The sequence below is a fragment of the Callithrix jacchus genome, chromosome 7, assembly GCF_049354715.1.
Source record: "Callithrix jacchus isolate 240 chromosome 7, calJac240_pri, whole genome shotgun sequence".
Taxonomy (NCBI): Eukaryota; Metazoa; Chordata; class Mammalia; order Primates; family Cebidae; genus Callithrix; species Callithrix jacchus.
Window position 1 is genome coordinate 30371063 of NC_133508.1, and position 24610 is coordinate 30395672.

The 24610-nt window shown below is 43.2% G+C and overlaps 2 protein-coding genes across 4 annotated transcripts in view; one reads left to right on the plus strand and one right to left on the minus strand.

Moving 5' to 3' along the window:
- Positions 1-2056, minus strand: part of MTPAP (mitochondrial poly(A) polymerase) — a 60478-nt gene extending 58422 nt beyond the window's left edge. Inside the window, exon 1 of the mRNA XM_009000124.5 lies at positions 1935-2056. The gene's annotated coding sequence lies outside the window, so the exon portion shown is untranslated. The remainder of the gene's footprint in view (positions 1-1934) is intronic.
- Positions 2057-2289: 233 nt separating this feature from the next.
- The window catches only part of MAP3K8 (mitogen-activated protein kinase kinase kinase 8), a 28834-nt gene continuing 6513 nt past the window's right edge, over positions 2290-24610 (plus strand). Inside the window, exons 1-6 of one of the 3 annotated variants that reach the window (XM_035307068.3) lie at positions 2290-2543; positions 2799-2910; positions 7014-7372; positions 15984-16151; positions 18553-18814; positions 19919-20025. In XM_035307068.3, coding sequence (XP_035162959.1) covers positions 7037-7372; positions 15984-16151; positions 18553-18814; positions 19919-20025 — 873 coding nt within the window. In that variant the 5' untranslated portion in view covers positions 2290-2543; positions 2799-2910; positions 7014-7036. Of the gene's footprint in view, positions 2544-2798; positions 2911-3378; positions 3514-7013; positions 7373-15983; positions 16152-18552; positions 18815-19918; positions 20026-24610 lie in introns of those variants that run through there. The other 2 variants (XM_002750140.6, XM_009000127.5) reach the window with 2 other exon arrangements.

Below are 24610 nucleotides of genomic sequence, written 5' to 3' on the forward strand. Positions count from 1 at the left end.
CAGTTCCCAGAAGATTAGGTGTGGTTTTAATGAGCTCACTCAAGGCGGGTGGGGAGGGTAGTGATTCCATGATTCTATTTTTAAAACTCGTGTAAAGATCATCCTTTGTTGTCTAAACAACAGAGGAGAAAGAGACGTCTCTCAATCTCTCACGTTACAATCAGAGGCAACAACCTGTGCTAACCCGGTTTCCAGCGAAAAGGCCCAAAGTGTATTGGTAACTTTTGCTTCAGCGCTTGAGAATGCCAAATTCCACCCATCCAGCGCGCAGGCGAGCGGGGATTCTCCTCCCCAACCCTGGCCCAGGCTGCTTTCGCAGCCTGGTTGGTGGAAGCTGCCTTCCCTCCCTCCACGATCAGAAAGGCACAGCCTTTAGGAAGCGGTTCCACTCTAGGTGCAAGGGACCGCCTGCAGATTTGGAGGGAATGGCAAACGTCCGGCTTCATGAGATGAATGAGTATAATATGAAATCGCTGTCGTATTTAACATAAGTTGGGGGATGACAGTGCCGAGTCAGACAATCGGCCCTCGACGTTGGATTTGCTACCTGGGCTTGTCTGCGAGTTAAAATCCTGCAAAGAGGCCCCAGCTTGTCACCTCAGCTAACCTATGTCCTCCAGCAATTCTCTGAATACATCTTCAGGTCGGAATTGCAATTCATTTTTCATAGCAGAAACGTGGAGGGCTCTAGTGAGGGTCCAAGTCAGATTAAAAAAAAAAAAATATATATATATATATATATATATATATATATATATATATATATAGTATCTTTTAAATGTGAGACGAGGCCTCGCTCTATCGCCCAGGCTGGAGTGTCCTGGCACAATCGTAGCTCATGGGAGCCTCGAACTCCTGTGTTCAAGGAATTCTCCCACCTCAGCTCCGGAGTAGCTGGGATGACACGCGTGAGCCACCATGTCTGGCTAATTTTTAGATTTTTTTTTTTTTTTTTTTTTTGTAGAGACGGAGTAGCTGTGTTGCCCAGGCTGGTCTCCAACTCCTGACCTCAAGTGATCCTTACGCTTCAGCCTCCAAAGCGCTAGGATTACGGGCGTGTGCCACCGCGTGGGGCCAGTTTTGCAACTATAGAAGGAGCACCCGCCTGGGCACCGAGAAGAACAGGGCGTGGACAGTTTGTGACCGCGTTTGATCTGGATTGTGCCCGGGACACCCCACGTCCTGGGCCGTAGGGCAGAGAGTGAGGATATCTACCTAACACGGTCCCTCGCCCTCTGCGCTCTGGTCGAATGCCTGGCTAAAATGGATGCTTGTTAGGTGGGAAATGTATGGGGAGGGGGTGTCGGGTTATTGGGAATGTCCCGCAGAGTGATTTTGGGAGAGAGGCGCTTTTCTCTAGAACTCTCTTCCGGTTACACCTGGAGTAAACGCTTTCCACTCGAGAAGGAAAACCCCAGATGAGCAGTTAGGGCTGAGGGTTAGAGGGGCGTGGGGGACGGGTTGAGTTCAGTACAGGTGCGCTTACTAATAAGGCGGTGCCGCAAAATAACCAATTTTAATAAAGGCTGTAAAGAAGAAAACCAGGTTCTGCAGGCAGAGTTCCCGGGCCCCCTGCCGAGTGCCCAACACCCAGGTTTCGGGCTCACCCTGCGACAGCCTCTTAGGAATCTCTAAGCCCCAGTCCCTGCGTGCGCACCACGGATCACTGCCCTCATTGTGTGTGGACTTGAAGCGAAATCTGGGAGAGGCGGGGCCGTGCTACTAGCAATCGGACCCACAGTCCGGGATCCCAGAAGACCCGAAACTCCCCCGCCTCCCGCAGCACGGATGGGAGGGCGTGCCGCGCCTCTGTGGCCCCAGGGCGTGGGGCGCTCGGAAAAAGCTCTGGAGACAGCCTCCGCGTCACTCCCGCCGGACCCTGGGACTCCAGAGAAGGGCGGAGGGCTCGAGTACACTAAGATATACTACCTTACCTGGGGACCTGGAAAGGGCACAACCGCCTCTTGCAACTCTGCCTTTAGGATGCCTTGGGTCACCAGGCCCGAGGGAAAACTCGTCCCTGTCCCAGGTCCTCCACTCGGGTCGCAGCTCCAGTACCCCACCCCTCCCCTAGCGCCTCTCAGCTCCTCCTTCGTCCCGCCTCCAGCTCCGCCCAGGCGCGCCGAGGGCAAACCAGAGGGCGGGGGGGGGGGCGCGGAATTTCCCAGCGCGGGGGCTCTGGCTTCCCCTTCAATCTGGCCTTCTCTTTCTGTTTACGGAGAGAAAGGGGAAATGGAAAAGTCGGGGAGGCGGTGGCCGGCGTCTGCTGCGCCGCCCCTGGGCCGGCTCAGACGCCATGAGTCAGGGTCAGAGCCAGGAGGTCTGGGCGCGCTGGCTACGTGGGGCTCACTAGTCCGTGCCGCTCCTGACGGTGCGCCACGCTCTGGGGTGCAGCGCCCTGGCTCCTGCTTCTGCCGCCGCCGCCGCCGGATCCCGGTGGCCCGGCGTGCCCGGCTCCCACTGGCCTGCAGCCAGCTGCGCACCGAACCGTCGGGGGGCCGCGGCTGGAGCGCTCGGCAGGCGTGGGAGCACCGAGGCCGCAGGTAACCCAGGATTGGGGTCTCGGGCGTGTCTTTCGGGTCTCATCACGCATGGGTGCCCGGGGATTCCCATGCAGAAATGGAAGGTGCCCCCAGCAGAGGGGAATTCTGGCGTGGGAAGGGGTGGCGGGTGTGCCCACAGCTGCGCTCGCGGGTCGCCGGCTGCACCAGGCACAGCTGGAAAGCACCTTGCGCAAGGCTCTCACGGGGTGCAGACTCGCGACTCCTCCCCCTTCCTCCTCCTTCCCGGATTCGCAGCGCCAGGGCAGTGCTGGTCTGGGCAGTGCTCCGGGAAGCGGGGACCCGCTGTCACTGAGCCTCCCGTCGCCGACGCCGCTGGGACTGCCGCACTCTACCTGCCCGATACCTGGTGAGTGCACCTCGGAGGCTGGAGGACGCGATTCTCCCAAATGACGGGTGCTTTGATAATTTACAAGCTTTTTAGCCTCCCTTGACTAAACGGAGAGAGAACCGGGAGGAAGGGAGTGGGAGTGTGGGTTGGCGGAGCCGAGAGACTTGTGAATGGCTGAAACTAAATTCAAGTTTGTAACCTGGACTGTATCCCGTGACTAAAGAGGTCATCGCAGAACAAGCATGCTGGGCTTTTGGTCTAAGAAAGAATACTAGGAGGAAAAAAAAAAGTTATTTTCACGGAAGTTGTTTTCGACAGATAAAGCTTGATCAGGACTCTGAAATTTTTCCAGCTCTGGGCGGAGAAGGACACTTGGGGAGCACAGGGATTGTCTCCAAAGTTAACAGGGGAAGGAAGGCCACCGGCTGCCTTTAAGAGTGAAACTTTGCGATGCTTATCTATTTCACTTTGGGGAAGACGGGATAAAAGGCTGCTCTTGATAAAAACAGGGAAAGAAAGGCTCTTGCAGTTGCTTTACATACCTGTGGCCTGGGTCGTTTGTGTCAAGGGGACTGTAATCCACTTCCAGCTGACGCCCCCAACTCTCTCCGAAGGATTAAGGTTTGTGTGCAGGACGCCTGGCAGGTGGCCCATGAAGACTTTATCATATAAGGAAAATGGGAACGTTGCGGCATCTAGAGGTTTTGAAGCAGAGTGGCGGTCCTTTCTTCTGAACGCCTGAAAGGCATCATTCCAGGGCTTTTTGAGAACAAAAACATAATCAGAGATGTGCCCTATTTTGGCAGGAATATATATACATATACGGAGTTTTGCTCTTGTCGCCTAGGCTGGAGTGCAATGGCCGGATCTCAGTTCACTGCAACCTCCGCCTCTCCAGTTCAAGCGATTCTCCTGCTTCAGCCTCCCCAGTAGCTGGGATTAGAGGCGCCTGCAGCCACACCCAGCTGCTTTTTGTATTTTTAGTAGAGACAGAATTTCACCTTGTTGGCCAGGCTGGTCTTGAACTCCAGACCTCAGGTGATCCACCCTCCTTGGCCTCCAAAGTGCTGGATTACAGGTGTGAGCCATTGCACGGGCCTAAAAAAATATTTTAGATGGGAAATAACACAAGGACTAGTCATTCTTTGTTAGGCAGAAGCATGTGCTGGTACATTGGCCATTTTCATTCACACTTGCCAGGAAACACTCAAATTTTGTTTGTGTATGTGGAAGCAGCCAAGAGTATTATGTTAATGATTAGGAACAGAATTTCCTCGCGATTTTATTGCTGATTTCTGAAATAATCAGTGTAACTAATTTTGACTGTATTTGCACATCTCTCCAATTCTAAAAGTTGGCATAATTTTCTGTTCGATTAGGAAACAGGAATTTTATGAAGTCTTTTATTATAAACTGTGTTGGGGGGAAATCATCTTATACTAAACGTCTTTAGTGCCAAACTAGAATACCTTCACAATCCAAATTTTCTCTAGATGGGTACAGATCATGAATAACCCAGAAACTATTAGCATATTGTGTGCTTCATTAAGGCTGGAAAGTGCTGAGGCTTTTTGCAGGAGCAGTTAGTCCGCGGACTGGTCAGCAGGGTTTCTGGGGAACACAGATTTGCGTGACAGGAGCCCTGTGTTGCTAAGGAATTAATGCAGGCACTGAGAAAATTCTCAGCATCAGACACTCCTCCACCTCCCGGTCCTGCTTCCCCTGCTTCCCGGTTTCTGGCAACCTGCAGTTTAGGGGTGTGGATCTGTGTGTTTAAGCTCTTGGGTTTTACATATAAATGCTTGAGACTTTGCAGGATTTAAAAACCAAAACCTTGTGTTATAGCTCTTTTAGGATTTGTCATTTAGAATTTCCAGTTTTCACAGGAACCCCCCCAATTAGAAAAAAAAAAAGAATAAAGAAGAAAAGAATATTACTACTACTAATTAAAAAAAAAAAAACCTCTAGAATTTGTCTTTCCGGATCAGCTGAGTGAATTTGAACTGTGTGGACTTTTTTCCTGTTTCTTTCTTGAGTCATGTTAGTACTGACAACATTTTTTTTTTCTGTCAAGTCATCCATTTGCTAAATAATCCAAGAGACTTGGATCCTTTCAACCTGAGGCCCCAAATTCGGCTGTTTTTATTTTAACTTCTGTGTTTCCATTAAATTCGACAAGCAGAAACTGCAGCTAAACAGCTCAGTAAAACCGAAGTCAAATGTTCCTCCATTAACCTAAGAAGTTCCTTTCCTAACTCAGTAGACTCCAAGAACCTGAATCACAATCTCCCTCGAGGATGTAGATCTCGGGAGGGGAAGCTGCCTCCTCACTCTAGATTTCACTGTGGTGATAACAGCCATCAAAGCGTTTCATGGGTTTCTGCCTTTTTTTTCTCTTTGTGTCTTGTTTTAGATGCTATCTTCTTACTTCGAAGAAGCCAGGGGAATAGATAGCCACGTCTCATTTGCAGATAAGAAAGGAGGCTAACGCAGTATCTGACTCAGTACTTTTCTCTCTCATGCATATAAAGCAGCTAAAAATGACACAGCTTATTTACCATGCCCCTGACCCTGCACTGAGCACTTTATAAGCTTGAACTCTTTTAATCCTCACCACCACCTCATGAAGTAGGTGCTTTTATGACTTCCATTTTACAGATGGGGAAAATTGAGGTCGAGAGAGGTTAAGAGACTTGCTCAATGTCAAGCAAGCAATAAATGGGGGTGCGTGAGGGGAGGGGGAGGCGATGAGATTTAATTCCAAGCAGTCTGAGACCAGAGGAATGTTGGATTGCCGGGTGCTAGACTGCTTTCCTTAGACACGATTTATACGTCAGAAAATGACCATCAAGTAAGTTAATGATGACACTAAATTGCAGATCGAGTGCAAATTTTTAAACTAAAATTCACTGAGAGGCAGATGGCTGGGTCGTGCATGCAGGTGGCTCTGCAGTGGGGCATTTCCTGAGCTTTGAACTGAACCTCCAGGGTGATCAGCGGTGTGTGGCTCTAGCCCTGAGTGTCTTGTTTGTTAAAGGTTTGTGTTTTCTAAGAACTTGAAATACCTGTGCTTTCGGGAGTGCCGCAATGCTTTAAGTAGATCAGTGTGCTTTGAAATTCTCTTAGATCTCTTATAGCCTTTTATCTTTTCTCCTTCAGAACAGAGTTCTTCTAAAATCCTGAGTAACAGTGTCACTTTTTAACCTTGCTTTACTTTCTTTTTCTCATCTACAGATCTCTAAGTGTGGCAGTTGATTTGTATATAAGAGCTGAAATGCAATTTTGGTTAATAGAGTCACTTGGCCTTGCTTATGAGAGATTTGACTTGCCTGGCTTCTTTCTACTACTTGCAGCTTCTAGAGGGCCATTTATCCAGATATTGGTCTTCTGGGTCCCTCAAGATGTTTGCCTTGCACTATTAAAAAATTTTGTTCTTAAAGGGAGGACAGCTGAATCACAGGTTAAATGTATCGTCATCTTCTGTTCATCACTGGGAGAACAAGGCTCCCTGTCCTTCTTCCAATGAGCTGTTTAACTCATTTGCATAAGAATTATTCCTGAAACTTGACCTATTGCCATCAAATTTGCTTAGATTGAAATCCATTTTACCAGCTTCTGGCTTTCAGGGCCTGAGTTTTATTTGCCAAGCTAGTTCCTGCTCTTAGCGAAGTAGTTGTTTAAACTCACCAGAGGCTTAAAAAAGTCATAGCGATTCTTGCAGGGAGGGTGCCACTTTGGGGGAATAGCTGGGTTGTGTAAGGTTGGAAGCCCTAAGGAGCCAGAAGCCTGAGGGGAATTCAAAGATTCCCCAGCTGCTCTTGATTCGTGGGTATGTTTAGTGAAAGTTGGCTGTCGGTGATACCACTGACTCCGTGAGCAAGAGTAAGCTCTCTGGATCTCAGCTTTCCCCTCTGCAAAGTGAGTTGGACTAAAGGTTATCTTAGGTCCCTTTCAACTCTGCACTGTCAACTTGAATTCACACACACAGTTGACACAGACCCTCATTTTCTAAAATAAAAAGCATATAAAATCCTGTTGCCAATCCTCATATGTCAGTTTCCCGTTGGTCTTGAGTGCAAATACAAATATCATAAGCTAAGGATTTGTGTTTTCTTTTCTAGACTCTCCAGAAAGTGCAACAGTAATGGAGTACATGAGCACTGGAAGTGACAATAAAGAAGAGATTGATTTATTAATTAAACACTTAAATGTGTCCGATGTAATAGACATTATGGAAAACCTTTATGCAAGTGAAGAGCCAGCAGTTTATGAACCCAGTCTAATGACCGTGTGTCAAGACAGCAATCAAAATGATGAGCGTTCTGAGTCTCTGCTGCTTAGTGGCAAAGAGGTACCATGGTTGTCATCAGTCAGATACGGAACTGTGGAGGATTTGCTTGCTTTTGCAAACCATATATCCAACACTGCAAAGCGTTTTTATGGACAGCGACCACAAGAATCTGGAATTTTATTAAACATGGTATGTTTCTTTCCCATCAGTTGAGTGCTGTGTGCTCAGCTTTCCTACTGCAGCTTCATTTAATGCAGAGTGGTGTCTGAACTTGGTTTAGATGGGCTGCCAGGTATGGTTTAAAAATATGTAATCATCACTAAGAAGTACCTCCATGTTAAAGATGCAAAAAAAAGTCTTCATTAAAAGTTCTATTTAAATAATTTAAATCACATTTTGGTAGTATTTCTACAAATAGGTAATTAAGAAGAATGTATTTTGGCCGGGTGCGGTAGCTCACACCTGTAATCCCCGCGCTTTGGGAGGCCAAGGTGGGTGGATCAATTGAGGTCAGGAATTTGAGAACAGCCTGGCCAACATGGTGAAAACCCATCTCTACTAAAAATACAAAATTAGCCAGGAATGGTGGTGGGCACCTGTAATCCCAGCTACTTGAGAGGCTGAGGCAGGAGAATCCCTTGAACCCAGGAGATGAAGGTTGTGGTGAGCCAAGATCTGCGCTACTACACTCCAGCCTGGGTGACTGAGTGAGACTCTGTCTCAACAACAACAACAAAAAATCAGAATGTATTTTAATTTAACAATTCGTTAGAAAGTTTATTCATCAGTTACACAGAAAAGAAAGGCCTAAGGAGATTCCTTCATCTGAGAGGGGAATAAACACTTTGTCACTAATTAATCTTCTTGAAGGTTGAATTATTTGTTCCTTTTTTGTCACATCTTGAAATGTTATTAATTCATTTCTTGCAAAAAAGCAATATGTAGGCAGTAAATTGCTATCCACAGATTTACTCTCTTTAATTGGCAAAGTATGAATGGCAAGTGATATAACTGCTTAGTCATCCCAAGTATGTAAATCATGCAAAATATTGTCGCAACATTTTGTTGCCATAAGAGTAGATCAGGTGATGTGCTTAGGTGTGCCTGGGATTCTGTCAGGCTTTTAGTATGTCAGGGGTGAATATAGGTGCTGGCTATAGGTAACCTAATTTTTAAAAAAAGAATAATTTGCCAAGAAGTAGGTCGTAACTTGCAAAAGATGCTTATTGGTGAAAGTGACGCCCTTTCTTTTGGTGTATCTAAATGGCAAAATGGCTAATTTAGGGGAAGGTCGGTGCTGAATGAGTACGGAGTCCAGACAAAGTACTTAATTATTTTGTTTTTTTGTATACCGCATTCATTTAGTTAGAAACAACACAGTAATTTAGGTCAGCTATGCAGTGAATTGTTTTGTCAGGAGCCAGTCGTATTCACCCGTAGCTCACCATGGGGCAAGATTACATTTTGTATTGTTGTGTGACTGCTTTGGTCTGGATCTACCAAGTTCTATTTAATAGTTGACTAAGTACTTTACCGTCAGAATATTTCTTCCTTTTATAAATGAGAAGTAATTAACTAGAAGCCATATCTGATTCTCCAGCTAAAGGACAGTTGGAGAACTCGGGTTCAGAGTAATATAGATGTCTATACTGAGAAGTATAATTGTGTGTTTCTCTCATTTTTAGCATATTTATTTGTTAAAATGGGTATTAAAAATTTTTTAATTCTCCTTCTATAAAAATGAGTACTTTAAATGAAAATATGCCAAAAACCAAGTTATTCTTGCTTGTAAATATGCAAACACATGCAAAGATGTTTGACTATTCCCCTATCCTATCTGGGAATGTACAGAAAGGAATTTAGGAAAATTAGAAGCCATACAAAGAAATAGCCTTCTGAAGTCTTTTAGGAGTGGGGCCAGAAAAGTTAATCCTAAAAAAGAGAGAGACTAAGACATTAAGAGGAGGGGTAAAATTGTATCAGCAAAGGGTTTGAGTAAAATGTTGTCATTACCTGCCATGGGTCCTGTGCTCTTTAAGAAGTACATAATTAAGGAGAATTTTCTCTTTTTTTTTTTTGAGACAGAGTCTCACTCTGATACCCAGGCTGAAGTACATTGGCATGATCTTGGCTCACTGCAACCTCCGCCTCCTGGGTTCAAGCAATTTTCCTGCCTCAGCCTCCTGAGTAGTTGGGATTACAGGCGCTTGCCACCCCACCCGGCCAATTTTTGTATTTTTAGTAGAAACAGGGTTCCACCATGTTGACCAGGCTGGTCTGGAACTCCTGACCTCAGGTGATCTGCCCATCTCAGTCTCCCAAAATGCGAGGATTACAGGTGTGAACCACCGTGCCAGGCCAGGACAAAGTTTAAGAGTAAACAAATAAGTAAAGGCAGGGATCTTGAAAAACTTTTAAAAGATTTTTATTTTAAAAATGATCAAGAATATATCTTATAAAACAAGAAGACTAAAAAACAGAATAGAATAAAAGGAGGACCTTAAAATCCAGTGGATCTTACACATGGCCTCACTAGGCAAATCGACCTAGTGGGCAGTGGCTCTGGGGTGCTGTGGTTGACTTTCCTGCCACTGACCTTAAAGATGGACTACATTGCTGTGCCTGCTAGGTAACCCCTCAGAGCTCCATGCTTCATAAATGAGAGCCTAGGAATGGGGACTGTCATCTCTGATCATTGTCACTTCAGTCAGGGTGGTAAGGGAGGCAAGGCTTGCTTTCGACTCTCTTTCATCCTCACGCGGTGTTCTGCTTGGAATCATCAGTGCTCAAGATCTTTCTGTTCCCATTATCTTACCCTCTACCCTACCAAAACTTTACTCGACTGGGTTTCATTTACTGCTCTCTGTCTCTCAGCTTTAGAAAAATAGCAGCTGATTATCTACTATACAGATTGGTTCCTAGGTAAAATCCATCTGTATGGTATATCCACATAGGGTTGGGGAAACTTTCAATGATTTAGTCATTCATTTGCTAGAGATAGCTGGGACATCTACATACAGTGCGTCAGGTCCTAGAGATAGTATGGAACAGTCTGTGCCTCTGGGAGTTTGCTGCCTGGTGCATGCAGGATGCAGTAGAATGGGCAATTGTCGTAAAGTGTGCTGCCTCCCAGAGCACCTGCACCCTGTTTGCTCTGGCAATGCGCAGGCAGGGTACCTTACATAGCCGTGAGTGTGGTAGAAGGAAGGAGAATGTCAGCACCGCCTTCCAAGAAGGATTGATGCCTAAGCTAAGGTCAGAAGCATTGAGTTGGAATCAGCTAGATGACGTGGAGAGGGTTCCAGATGGAGAGAACTGCACATGCAGAGACCCAGAGTCATAGAGACCTGATGTGTCAGGCAGCCCGCAACCACAACACCATGGAGTTACTTAGGGTGCAGAACCAGGAATTACAAAAGTATCCTGAAGCATAGGCATGTTTAGTGATTGTGTGTGTGTGTGTGATTTTACTAAAAACAATATTTGTTAAAGACCCCACCAACATCCAGCAAGACCTGGGGGAGACGCTTTAGGAGATTAACCTGGGAAGTGCTCTGCGTAAGAGTGCTGCATGTTATTTATCATCTACGCTGATTCATAACCTGGTCTGGGAACAAATAATCCAAAATGGGTTTCATACACTCAACTCTTTGGTGGTTTTACGGAAATGAAGGACCAGAAAACCTTCACCCTTTTTTTTTTTTTTTTTTTTTTTAACAACTTTATAGCTATAACTGTGAGATGCTGAAGATGTTCCTAGGGCTTAGTCATGGAGTCATGACCTTGGAGTTGAAAAGCCTTAAAGATACTTGAGGTCCAGCCCTCTGTCTGGGACTCAAATCACCCTGTTCATCATCTCCAATCATTGGTAGAACATTTTCATCTGCTCTTGAAAATCTACTGTGACAAGGTGCTTATCACACACCAGGACACAGAATTTCCTCTTTGTCCAGTCCTGATTGTAAGAAAGTTCTCTTCCTTATATTGAAGCAAAATTTTCATCTCTGACCGTTTAGTGCAAGCCCCACTTTTTGGCCATTAAAAAAAACTACCTGTGATGAGCAGTGGTGAAGATGATGGGCCCTGAATTAAAGTACCTGGGTTATGTAGTTCAGCTCTGAAATGGATTAGCTGTGTGACCTTGGGCTGGTCATTTCACCCCCTTTGCCTCAGTTTGCTCAAGCATAAAATGGGTATCATCATAACACTCTATAGGATTGATATTTGGAGTAATTAATGAACACATGACCTCATTACACACAGTGAGTGTTTAATAAATGCAAGCCATTGTGGGCGTTACTGTTGTATACAACTGTTACACCCCTTCCTTATGACAGTCCTTCCGAAATTGTTTAAATTCCATGCTCCCCAGATCTTCTCTCTTCTTTCACATACATTTCCAACTGTGTTCACAACTTCTCATGTATTGTACTATAAAATTTTCTCATCATCTTGGCAGGACCCTGGGAACTCAAGCTTGCATCAGTGTCTGTCTTAGAGCCAATTTTGAATGTGGGGATCCATTAGTTGTGATCAGCAGAGTAGGACAGAGCTCGCTTGGCCTTTGTGCTAGATAATATGTCTGCATGAATATAGATCAATACCATGTCTGTTTCATAGTAGCATATCATGCAGGTCACTCGTGGAATTTATTCTTACCCTAATACTTAAAATTTTTTCTCAAATGCTGCTTCTGGGCCCAGTGTCATTTAGTATAAATGATGGTGATCTGAATGAGGAAATAGAAAGTGTGCTTATAATGTCTGCCTTTAGAGATGATTTTGGTAAGTTGAAGAATTGACAGAGATAAACAGCATAGACTTCCCTAAGATGGTTTGATAGGGCTGGGTATGGTGGTTCAGGCCTGTAACCCCAACACTTTGGGAGGCTAAGGGCAGAGGATCACTTGGGCCCAAGAGTTTGAGACCAGCCTGGGCAACATAGTGAGACACTCATCTCTATAAAATATTTAAAAATCAGCCAGGTGATTTAGTCCCAGCTACTTGTGAGGCTGAGGTGGGAGGATCACTTGAGCCTGGGAGATTGAAGCTGCAGTGAGCTGTGATGATGGTGCCACTGCACTCCAGCCTAGGTGACAGAGCAAGACCCTATCTTTAAAAAAACATTTTTTTAAATAAGGGCCGCTAGAAAGAAGAAAAACATCCATCTCAAATTTAAATGCAGGGTTCAAGACCAGCCTTACCAACATGGAGAAACCCTGTCTCTACCAAAAATACAAAATTAGCCAGGCATGGTGGCGCATGCCTGTAATCCCAGCTATTATGGAGGCTGAGGCAGCCTCTTCAATCTCTTGAACCTGGGAGGCAGAGGTTGCAGTGAGCTGAGATCATGTGCTGCACTCCAGTCTCAGCAACAAGAGTGAAACTCCATCTCAAAAAAGAAAAAAAAATGTAATACAGGAGATCTGGAGCTAGGCAAGGAGCAGGCATTTGCAGAACTATGAACTGGTCAAGACTTGCACATTACACTGGAAATTCAGGGCGGGTCATGAAGGGAGCCTAGGAGAACTCACAGGTATTGAGAGCAGGGTCTCCTGTATGTGAGAAGTTATAAAATAGGGGTGAATGGGGGTGAAGGAACTTGCATTATTTGATCTATAGAGGAGAAGGCTAAGGTGTGCTCAGAAAATATGTAAACACATAAATAACTGAGTTATTTTTATAACCCGGCATTTAATAACTGGGGTTTCATCATAGCTCAGCTTTAATTATGGCCTTCTGGAAGATAAAAGGCTCTTACCCAGACTAGGAGATATGACTTTGGAGTCAGATAGATCTGAGTTGGAATCCTAATGCCTGCACTAACTAGCGTATTTCTTAACCTCTTGAAGTTAATTTCCTCATCTGTGAAATGAAGATAAAAATAGCAGTGAACGTCAAACAATTGTTGTAGACTTTGATGAGCTAATGTATTGAAGTACTGCGCACAGTGCTGTAGTTAGCACTCAACAAATGGCTGAAATTATCTTTTGTCCTCTTGGACACTGATTCAAAGTGGGTTATAGGCCAGGCACCTGTGGCTCACACCTGTAATCCCAGCACTTTGGGAGGCCGAGGCGGGGCGGTGGAACACTTGAGGTCACGAGTTCAAGACCAGCCTGGCCAATATGGTGAAACCCCATCCCTTCCAAAAATACAAAAATTAGTTAGGCATGGTGGTGCATGCCTGTAACCCCAGCTACTTGGGAGATTGAGGCACAAGAATCGCTTGAGCCCGGGAGGTGGAGGTTGCAGTGAGCTGAGATCCGTCACTCCCCTCCAGCCACTGCACTCCAGCCTGGACAACAGAGCCAGACCCCATCTCAAAACAAAAACAAACAAAAAAACAAATTGGATTATAACAAATTTAGATTGATGAAACTTTCATGAAGGTAAGCTGAACACAGATGGTTCACTGGAGGGTGCAGTGAAATCAGGCCTGCAAATATTTAATGACAAGAAAGGGAAAAGAAGCAAGTGCTGTTGAGTGTCATGCGTAGGGTTCTGTCTGAATGTGAAAAGGGACTAAATCCATCATCTTCTCAGCATGCTGCAAAAGAGGCCTCCAGCAACCAGAGGTGACATACTTCTTGAAAGGAGGTTATCTTTCAAACAAGGCAAGATTGCAATCTGCACGTATTTATGTTAGCTCTCAGGCCCCCGCACAGGGTCTCACACAGCAGAAGCACTCAGTAAATATTGAGTTTTGAAATTCAATGACTTCATATTTCTAAGCATTAGAGTTAGTCTCTGCTTTATTCCCTAATAGTGAACACATCTGTTTGTGGGATGTGTAGCTAAAATTAGCAGTGGTAGATTTGAATGAATGGCCCTTACAGTTACTAGAACTATTTCTGTAGCAGTGTCCCAAGAGAGAAGTCCCATGCATCTGCAGATGACTCAGGATTTCATGCTCTTCCCATGTGGTAGATTTGGGGATTTGTCACATTCCCCTTCAACTGCTGCTGCTTCTTTTAAATTTTACATGCAATGGAAAGGGCAGTCTCACTGTGTCACCCAGGCTGGTCTTGAACTTCTGGCCTCAAGCAATCTTCCCACCTTACTTAGCCTCCCAAAGTGCTGGGATTATAGGCCACAGCACCAAGCTGTTCAGCTTCTTCTGTTACTTGAAATAAGTTAAGGTCCTTTGACAGTTTCATAATTCCTGAGCCAGGCACTATGGCTCATGCCTGTAATCCCAGTACTTTGGGAGGTCAAGGCAGGCGTCTCATTTGAGGTTCGGTGTTCTAGACCAGCCTGGCCAACATGGTGAAACCCTGTCTCTACTAAAAATACAAAATTTTGCTAGCCATGGTGGTGCACACCTATAATCCCAGCTACTTGGGAGGCTGAGGTGAGAGAATACCTCGAACCTGGAAGGCAGAGGTTGCAGTGAGCCAAGAAAGCGCCATAGCACTCCAGCCTGGGTGACATAGCAAGACTCCATCTCAAAAAGAAAAGAAAAGAAAAAGATAGTTTCATAATTCCTGAATTCAGAATCAAAAGGCGTAATATTACTGATTACATTGAAAAACTGATACTGGGGCTATCTATACCTTGAAAGAACACTTTAGACATGTTATAGGCATGCATTCCAGATTGCATTTTTCATGGACCGCATATTATTTTGTTTTAGTTTTAATTATAATTATTTTCTCCTCTAATTTTCTCCTTTTTAAAAATTGGAATAAGTGGCCTGTTAGCACAGTAGTTAAAGTATAAGGCCTGCAACTGCAAGGTTGCTGGTTCAAATCCTCAGTGGAGCCAGTCTTAAACATTGAAATATTCTTTATATATAGTCAAATACACAGATGTTAAATGTCCAATTTTATGAAATTTGACAAATGCACAAGTCCTTGAAACCCACATTGCTATCAGAATACAACTCTTAATTTTTGTTTTATTATTTTAAAATTTATATTGTGTTTTTGTTATTATTTTTTTCTGTAGAGATGAGGTCTCGCTATGTTGCCTAGGCTGGTCTTGAACTCCTGGCCTCAAGTGATCCACCCGCCTCAGCCTCCCAGTGTGCTAGTATTACAAGGCGTTATCCACTGCTCCCAGCTGTCTCCTAATTTTTGAATCAACTAGTTTCAAAACTTGTCATTCTAAGAGTCGGCTTGCTCCTGAACCCTGGGATGTCAGGGGTCAGCCATCTCTTGTTCATGGCTGCCTCTGCAGCACCAAACACTGTGCCTAGCACCGATTTTGCACGTGATAGATACAATGTATACAATAGATATTAAGTGAGTAAGTAGATGAGAAGTAATTCTGCCATCACTTTATTTACATAGCATTATCAACTCATAGCTCTGGCTTAACTCATGGTTTTCCAAAATCTTCCATGATCTTCAATTAATCAGCTCTTTCTCTGTATGCATCATGTGTGAGTAATAGTTATGCAGACTAACAGGTTCGCACATTTTAATAGAGACAAGTCAACCTGCAGGCACGGTTTATATTTACGCAATCTTTATTTTCAGCCTTCTGATTGCAGTAGTCATGCTTTTTTAGATAAATAATTTTTAAAGTTCTATTTGGCAATTAATTACTCATGAGTAGGTGGAAATATGACCAGGTCTGACCAGGCGTATGTGTCTGTTACATGCTTTCTCTGACTTCCTCAAGCTCTAAATATAGTTATAGTGTCTGTACAGTTGGTAGGATTAACCCACAGTGACATTAATTTCGTAACTGTGTACCAGAATGCTTCTAAAATAGTCAGCTCCCTAATGGGTGGGGCTTAGAAAAAGCCAACTTGACTGAAGTTCTCACCCTGTCACATTTTTATTTTGTTGTAGGTCATCACTCCCCAAAATGGACGTTACCAAATAGATTCCGATGTTCTCCTGATCCCTTGGAAACTGACTTACAGGAATATTGGTTCTGATTTTATTCCTCGGGGAGCCTTTGGAAAGGTATACTTGGCACAAGACATAAAGACAAAGAAAAGAATGGCGTGTAAACTGGTATGTGTTTTCTAACTAGATAACCCACACTGTGTCTTTGGCATTCTGGCTCTTGTTTGTTTGTCCATTTGCATTAACCAAAGATTTTTATCCTTTGATTGGATCTTATCCAAGGGTGCACTGCCTCAAAGCATTTGTTTTTCTGGATTTGTGGGCTACCTGGGGCCATTCAGCCCCGAAATCTCTCTTTAGGCGCATAGTTGATTTTGATCTATATGATTAAAAGGAAAGTTCTGGTTTTTTAAGCACTGATTTGGATAAATAACATCATCATTCTTGGAGATAAGTAGAGAAGAGCCATTCAGCAAAGTAGGAGCAATTCTGTGTGCTTTTCCTTTCGTTCCACCCGCTGTGGAGCTGGCCAGGTAGAGGCAGAAACTGGAAAAGAGTAGCCTTCTCAGGAAGGCAGATTTAGGGGCTGAATTTAAATGCATCAGTGATTGAAAAGGCCCTATCCCGTTTTTTTGTTTTTTGGTTTTTTTTTAGATGGAGTCTTGCTCTGTTGTCCAGGCTGGAGTGCAGTGGCAAGGTCTTGGCTCACTGCAATCTCTACCTCCTGGGTTCAAGAGATTGTCTTGCCTCAGCCTCCTGAGTAACTGAGATTACAGGCACCCACCACCATGCCTGGCAAATTTTTTGTATTTTTAGTAGAGATGGGGTTTCACCACATTGGCCAGGCTGGTCTTAAACTCCTGACCTCAAGTGATCCACCCGCCTGGGCCTTCCAAAGTGGTAGGATTAGAGGCGTGAGCCACTGTGCCAGGCCCCTATCCCTTCTTATTAAACAATAACTGCCAAGGTGCCACTACTTTGGAAAACTGTATCTACTGAAGTTGAGCATTCACATCCCTAAGAATCAACAATTCCTCTCCTGCAGGTGCATTTACTCCACAGAGACCTGCCCACGTGGCCACCAAAAACTAAAAGCTAAGCGCTGGCATGTTCATATCAGCACTATTTGTAAGGGTCCCAAACTGGAAACTTTCCAGATGCTGAAATGAATATATATATTATATAATTTATATAAATATATAAAAATATTTTATATATATATATTATATAATGTGGATTAATGTCGTAACCATTATGTTGAGCCCAAATAGCCAGACACAAAATGAGATCTGTATGAGATTCCCGTTATATAAAGGACTAAAACAGGCAAAAACAAATCCATGTTACCGGATGTCAGGACAGTGAATACCTACCCTTGGAGAGTAGTGAATGGAAAAGGCCAAGAGGGGGCTTCTTGATGCTAGTAGACATCTGTTTTTGTTTGTTGTTTGTTTGTTTGAGACAGAGTCTAGCTCTGTCACCCAGGCTGGAGTGCTGTGGCACCGTCTCATCTCACTGCAACCTCAGCCTCCCGGGTTCAAGTGATTCTCCTGCCTCAGCATCCCAAGTAGCTGGGATTACAGACAATCGCCACCATGCCCAGCTAATTTTTGTATTTTAGTAGAGATGAAGTTTTACCGTGTTGGTCAGGCTGGTCTCGAACTCCTGACTTCAAGTAATCCATCTGCCTCAGCCTCCCAAAGTGCTGGGATTACAGGCATGAGCCACCGTGCCCAGCCTGACATCTGGTTTTTCATTTTGATTTAGGTGGAGGTTACGTTTGTACATTCAGTTGATAATTCATTAACTTGGACCCATCATTTTTATACTTTTTTGTATGTCTGTTTTGCTTTAATTATTTTTTTTAAGTACAGTAAAATAAAATACACTCATTTTTGATTTAACAAAAAATAAAATACATAATTAATATTATGTCCTGGTTTCTCTCATTGTAATAAGAGAATAGCTGGGATTACAGGTGTGCACCACCAACACCTGGCTAATTTTTGTATTTTTTGTAGAAATGGGTTTCAACATGTTGGCCAGGCTGGTCTCAAACTCCTGGCCTCAAGTTGGCCTCCCAAAGTGCCGTGATTATAGGTGTCAGCCACTGTACCTGGGCCCAGTGCTTATTTTAAATACATTGCTATAGCAGAATATAAACTGTGGCAACAAACACTTCATATCATCTCACAATAAACTGAAATATTAAAAATACAACCTAAAATCTAGGTACCGTAGATACTGTTGTCTAATATGTAGGAAACTATCTCTTTTGTGATTCATTCATAATTTTAAAACCTTGGATGGATTTCTGACCTCTAAATGAAAATAATAACTCATTATTTTGGTTTTTATTGTTTTGTTCTGAATTTTATACCTAAAGCTGACTGACATAGATAAAGGCAGATCTGAGGTGAACATTATAGTAACTGGGCAGTCCATTTTCATACAGGGCGGAGTATTCTTGAGGACATTTATTTGCCTTTTGTTTTTTGCATTGATCTATATTATATATTTTTAAGATGTCTTTGGGGTCAAGAATCTCATTCATATTGTTGTGTTCTAGATCCCAGTAGATCAATTTAAGCCATCTGATGTGGAAATCCAGGCGTGCTTCCGGCATGAGAACATTGCTGAGTTGTACGGCGCGGTCCTGTGGGGTGAAACTGTCCATCTCTTTATGGAAGCAGGCGAGGGAGGGTCTGTTCTGGAGAAACTGGAGAGCTGTGGACCAATGAGAGAATTTGAAATTATTTGGGTGACAAAGCATGTTCTCAAGGGACTTGATTTTCTACACTCAAAGAAAGTGATCCATCATGATATTAAACGTAAGTATCTTTGGACGTGGCTCAAAGAGACTATTCAGGAGATAGACAAGCTTCTTCCTGTAATCTGAAGACCCTCCATGGGTGGGGGTGGACAGCTCCCTCAGAGCACCGTCCATCTTCTTTCTCCAGAGACGTATCTTAGAATCATTCGAGGTTGCTAGAGCTTTCAAAGTCATAAGGAAAGATAACTTTCAGCAGTCATTGAAGGTTATAGTTACATACCTATTAGGTACTGTCCTGTTAAAAAGGCTTTTAAAATAGCAATTTAGGGTCGGCGCAGTGGCTCACGCCTGTAATCTCACACTTTGGGTTGCTGAGGTGGGTGGATCACCTGAGGTCAGGAGTTGGAGACCAGCCTGGCCAACTGGTGAAACCCCACCTCTACTAAAAATACAAAAAAAAAAAAAAATTAGCTGGGTGTGGTATCAGATGCCTTTAATCCCAGCTACTTGGGAAGCTGAGGCAGGAGAATCATTTGAATCTGGGAGGCGGAGGTTGCAGTGAGCCAAGATCACGCCATTGCACTCCAGCCTGGTTGACAAGAGCAAACTCTGTCTCAAAAAAAAGAAAAAGAAAAATAGCAATTTACTTAAAAACACAGAGACAGATATTTTTGAGAAACAAATCCCTTTTTCATTTTGTATACCAGCGGAACAATAATCTTTCACTAACTGTTTTCTAGGGCTCGGATATGATGAGGTAGTAGGCAAGAGAGACCCATGTAACCGTTAATAGCCAGTTCTAAATTAGAGTGGCACGACTTTTACTGGGGGAAAAGAAAATGGGTATTTGAGTTTTCTGTTTTAGAAAAGTGGCTTGACAACAGTATGTTTATTTCTAGGAGTTTGAAGCTCAAGTTCTTGAACATTATTAAGGGCTATAATCATTCATACCCACATTGACTGAATTCTTGATGGATCTGAAGTGATTTTCACCCAAACTCTGAAATTCATTCTCCTCTTTTGAATATAATACACCAGTCTCACAAGAGGAAGCATTTCAGTCTTTTCTGCTTTGAGATTCATTATGGTTTTAGGTAATGTTTTCATTTGACTTATGAGCATCTAAAACATTTTATCTTAAAAAGATTTCCTCTTATTTCAGCAAGCAACATTGTTTTCATGTCTACAAAAGCTGTTTTGGTGGATTTTGGCCTAAGCGTTCAAATGACTGAAGATGTCTATTTTCCCAAGGACCTCCGAGGAACAGAGGTAATTATATTCACATGAAAATCGTTACTATTTTATTAAGAGTAAAAAGGAAAAAGTGTTCCAGAGTTACCGTGGGAAAGAAGGACAAAGAAGGGGAAGAAAACCATTGCATTCAATCATTACTATCCTTGGAATACATTTAACGAGCACTTGCTCTATGCCAAGTACTAAGTTTAGTATATGATTTTTCATTTTGTTTTTTGCTGTGTTATTTATAATACGTAATAGTATTTATAATACAATATGCATCTTGATATACATAATATAGAACATCTGTAAGCAAAGTAATGTCAAAATAGATCAAATTGGCCAGGTGTGGTGGCTCATGCCTATAATGCCAGTACTTTGGGAGGCTGAGGTGGGAGGATTAGTTGAGTCCAGGACTTTGAGACTGGCTTAGGCATCAGAGCAAGACCCCATCTCTATAAAAAAAAATTGGTTTGGTGTGGCGGGACATGCCTGTAGTCCCAGCTGGCTGGGGAGGCTGAGGCGGGAGGATTGCTTGAGCCCAGGAGTTCAAGGCTGCAGTAAACCATGGGCACTTCAGCCTGGGTGACAGAGCGAGACCTTGTTTCAAAAAAAAAAAAAAGCCCCACAAAATAGATCATATCCACAGTTCAGCTTTGTTTTGTGTGGTTTTAGTTTTGGGTTTTTTGAGACAGAGTCTTGCCCTGTGGCCCAGGTTGGAGTACAGTGACCCACAATCTCAGCTCTCTGCAATCTCTACCTCCTGGTTTCAAGTGCTTCTTAGCCTCCTGAGTAGCTGAGATTACAGGCATGTCCCGCCACACCAAACCAATTTTTTTTTATGGTGGCATGTGCCACCATACCCAGCTAATTGTTTTGTTTTCAGTAGAGATGGGGGTTTCACTATATTGGCCAGGCTTGTCTTGAACTGTTGGCCTCAAGTGATCTGCTCAACTCAGCCTCCCAAAGTGTTTGGACTGTAGGGCCTTGTGTCTGGCCCAGAGTTCAGCTTTAATAATAGTTATAGATTATAGTTAATTTTATAATAAGCTTAGACTTAAAAAGCAGTATGTTATTTAATTCTTACAACAACCCAGTTGTTGTAAATGCTATTATTGTAAGCGATACTACTGTTATTCTCATTCGACAATAAAGGAAATAAGTTTGCAGAGATTAAAGTGTCCAAAATCACTCAGTGACAGACCCTGAACTTGAACCCAGTTCTTTCCTTTTTTTTTTTTTTTGAGACAGAGTTTTGCTCTTTGTTGCTCAGGCTGAAGCGCAGTAGCACAATCTTGGCTCACTGCAACCTCTGCCTCCCAAGTTCAAGTGATTCTCCTGCCTCAGCCTCTGAGTAGCTGGGATTATAGGCACCCACCACCACGCCTGGATAATTTTTGTATTTTTAGTAAAGATGGGGTTTCACCATGTTGCCTAGGCTGGTCTCGAGCACCTGACCTCAGGTGATCTGCCTGCCTTGGCTTCCCAAAGTGCTTCCCAAAGGCTTGGGCCACTGTACCCAGCCTGAACTCAGCTCTTTCTAAGTCTACGCCTAAGGTCAAACTGCTACATAACTTTCAAAAATATAATACTACATACATTATTAAAATAAGAAATGCCAGATATAGGTGATGGGGAGGAAGGCAGCAAATCACACTGCCATGTGTGTACCTATACAACAGTCTTGCATGTTCTTCATCTGCACCCCAAAACCTAAAATGCAATAAATAAAAAATTTACTATCTGTCTCTGCTTACTAAAGCAGAGTCATGACCACTAGATCGTGGAAATTTGGCATATTTTATTCATATAGTAGATACTCGATAAATATTTGTAGAATGAAATATATATATTACTGATATAACCAAACTGCTGAGTTTTGGCTCAATGATAGTCTTAATTATCATGGTCATTCATATTTATGAGGACTCTAAAAGCCTCTCTTTGAGCCTAGGAATCCTATAATAAACCTCAAGTAGTGAGCATAAATGTATCTTATTTAAAGATGTAAAATAGTTCTTGTGTTTATCTCATCTGTGAAGCCAAAAACAACCCAGAAAAGCCTTTCTTTGCTGACTCTAAATGAGATTCCAAAAAATGCATTCATGGTCTTTCAAATAATACATGTTACATTCACATCAATAGGCTGACTAGTTAATTCAATTAGCAAGTGTCCACTCAAGTGTCCGTTGAGTATCTGCTATGTGGCAGGTTGTTGTGGGCACTGACAAGGAAGCATCAGACCAGGCAGTGAGGACCATGCCTTAGTGGTACTCCAGTGGTTCCCACTCTTTGGTGGGAGGACCCACTTTAAATTACCTGAATTGTTAAAAGAGCAACCGTTTAGGGATGGGCGTGGGGTTCTCACACCCATAATCTCAACCGTTTGGGAGGCCAAGATTGGGTGTTTTTTTTTTTTTTTTTTTGAGACAGAGTCTTGCTCTGTCTCCCAGGCTGCAGTGCAGTGGCGTGATCTTGTCTCACTACAACCTGTCTCCCTGTTAAGCTGGGGGGTTTGAGACAAGCCTGAGCAATATAGTGAAACTTCATCTCTTTTGTGAAAGAAAGAAAAAGAAAGAAAGAAAGAGAGAAAGAGAAGGAAGGAAGGAAGGAAGGAAGGAAGGAAGGAAGGAAGGAAGGAAGGAAGGAAGGAAGGAAGGAAGGAAGGAAGGAAGGAGGGAAGGAAGGAAAAGAAAAAGAAAGAAAGGCAGGAGGGAGGGAGGGAGGGGGAGGAAGGAAGGAAAGAAAAGGCACAACAGTTTAGTTCACAGTTGATTGCGATGAACATAAGGTGTGATGCAAGCAGGATGGTAAATGGGTGTAAAAACTGCCTCCCTGGACCCTCATCACTACCGGGGGAAGCTTCACTGCCTGAGCCACTCAGCCCCGTGCCCTTCTCTTTGCTGAAAGTGCCGAGGTTACCAGATCACTCTTGGTGTTCAATCAGATGACAACCCTTAGTCTAGCTAGTATACGTGTTTCCCTGAACTGGATTGCAGCAGCAACAAAAAAAAATGATCTTCCTTTCAAACCAAGATTCTTCCAGCCTAGGCAACATAGTGAGACCCCAACACTATAGAAAGTAAAAAAAAAATAAAAAACAACTTTTTGTAAAACTTGCATGATAGCTCATGCCTGTAGTCCCAGCTATTCAGGAGGCTGAGGTGGAAGGATTGCTTGAGCCCAGGATGAGGCTGCAGTGAGCGGTGATTACACCCCTGCACCCACAGCTAGGACAATAAAAGAAGACCCTGTCCTAAAAAAACAAAACAAAACAAAAACCCCAGGATTCTATAAGCCCTTTCTCAACTCTCTCAGAGCCAAGACTCTCCAGCGCAGCAGAAGAAATCCTTGCTTTTGTGAATATTAGTGAAGTTATTATTGAAAATACTCGAGAGAGGATTCTTGATAGTTGTTTTCGAGCAGAACAATATTCAGAAGGGAAAACCGTAGTTTTGTTTTTTTTAAAGAATGCTCAGTCCCTAGGTCTTAAGAATACTTCACCAAAGTGTGAGATCTAATAAGACTTGATGCTTACGATATGTTTTCTTTGGAAAATGTTTCAGCATATTTGGCACTAGTCACGAGTTCAGATATGTAATATTCCACCACCCTTTTTCCTGGAACCAGTCTGAGAAACAAACTATTTATGGTATTAAAGATGGAAAATACTTTTCCTGGCAATGTGGTGAAGTCGAACATTTTGCAACATTGGAGAAAGAAGTGTTCCTTCTGGGGCTGTCCAGCAGAATGCTTGGATATGAGATAATAACGTATTTCACTCCTGAGTAGAATTTGGATCAAGTTATTTTTGGCAAATGCAAATTGCTTTTTATGAAGTGTGAAACTGAGCCTTGGTGTTTATAAATACAAACTCTCTTTTAATCAACCTGCATTTACCATCTGCTTAGTAAATGAACTCTTAGCATGAACTCTACCCTGTCATCAAGTTTTTAAGTATACAATACACTATTGTTGACTATAGGTACAATGTTGTGCATTAATTTTTTATCTTTGTGATATACTTAGTAGCAAAGCACACAGGAGTTGAAGTTTGACAGCAGCAAAGTTGTGATGTAACCAATGAAACCTTTCAATAAGCTTGCTTTTACTCTTCCTACTTAAAGAGCCAGGAGATCTAATTAGTCAGTCAGCTGTGCAGACTTGCTTGATGTTAGAACTTGATCGTGTGGTATTGCAGTCACAGACAATTTCCGATTTCTGCAGCACAGCTGCAAATGCAAACCCTGGTCACCCCTGTTTGATCTTTCTCTCTGAGCATTCATATTCAGAGCATTCTGTGGTAACCATGTAACACACATACAAGGTTGATCCAGCATATGCAGAATCGACTGGTTTTGAGTCACGTGGTACAAAGAATACATAGTGAATGCAAATTCACTATGTGAATAACAAATTAGAATTACTTTTAGAACTTAGTCCTTTTGAAAGCCCTTCTAAGTCTGCTTGGTTTTACCTACATAAATTAACGTGCAGTCATCACATGCGCACATACACACACACAGGGTCTTTCCCTTTCTAATAAGCATGTTGAGAGCTGAAGGGTTTGATCGCTGACTTTAAGGTTTTCTCTTGCTCTGGTGCTCAGACCTGAGGG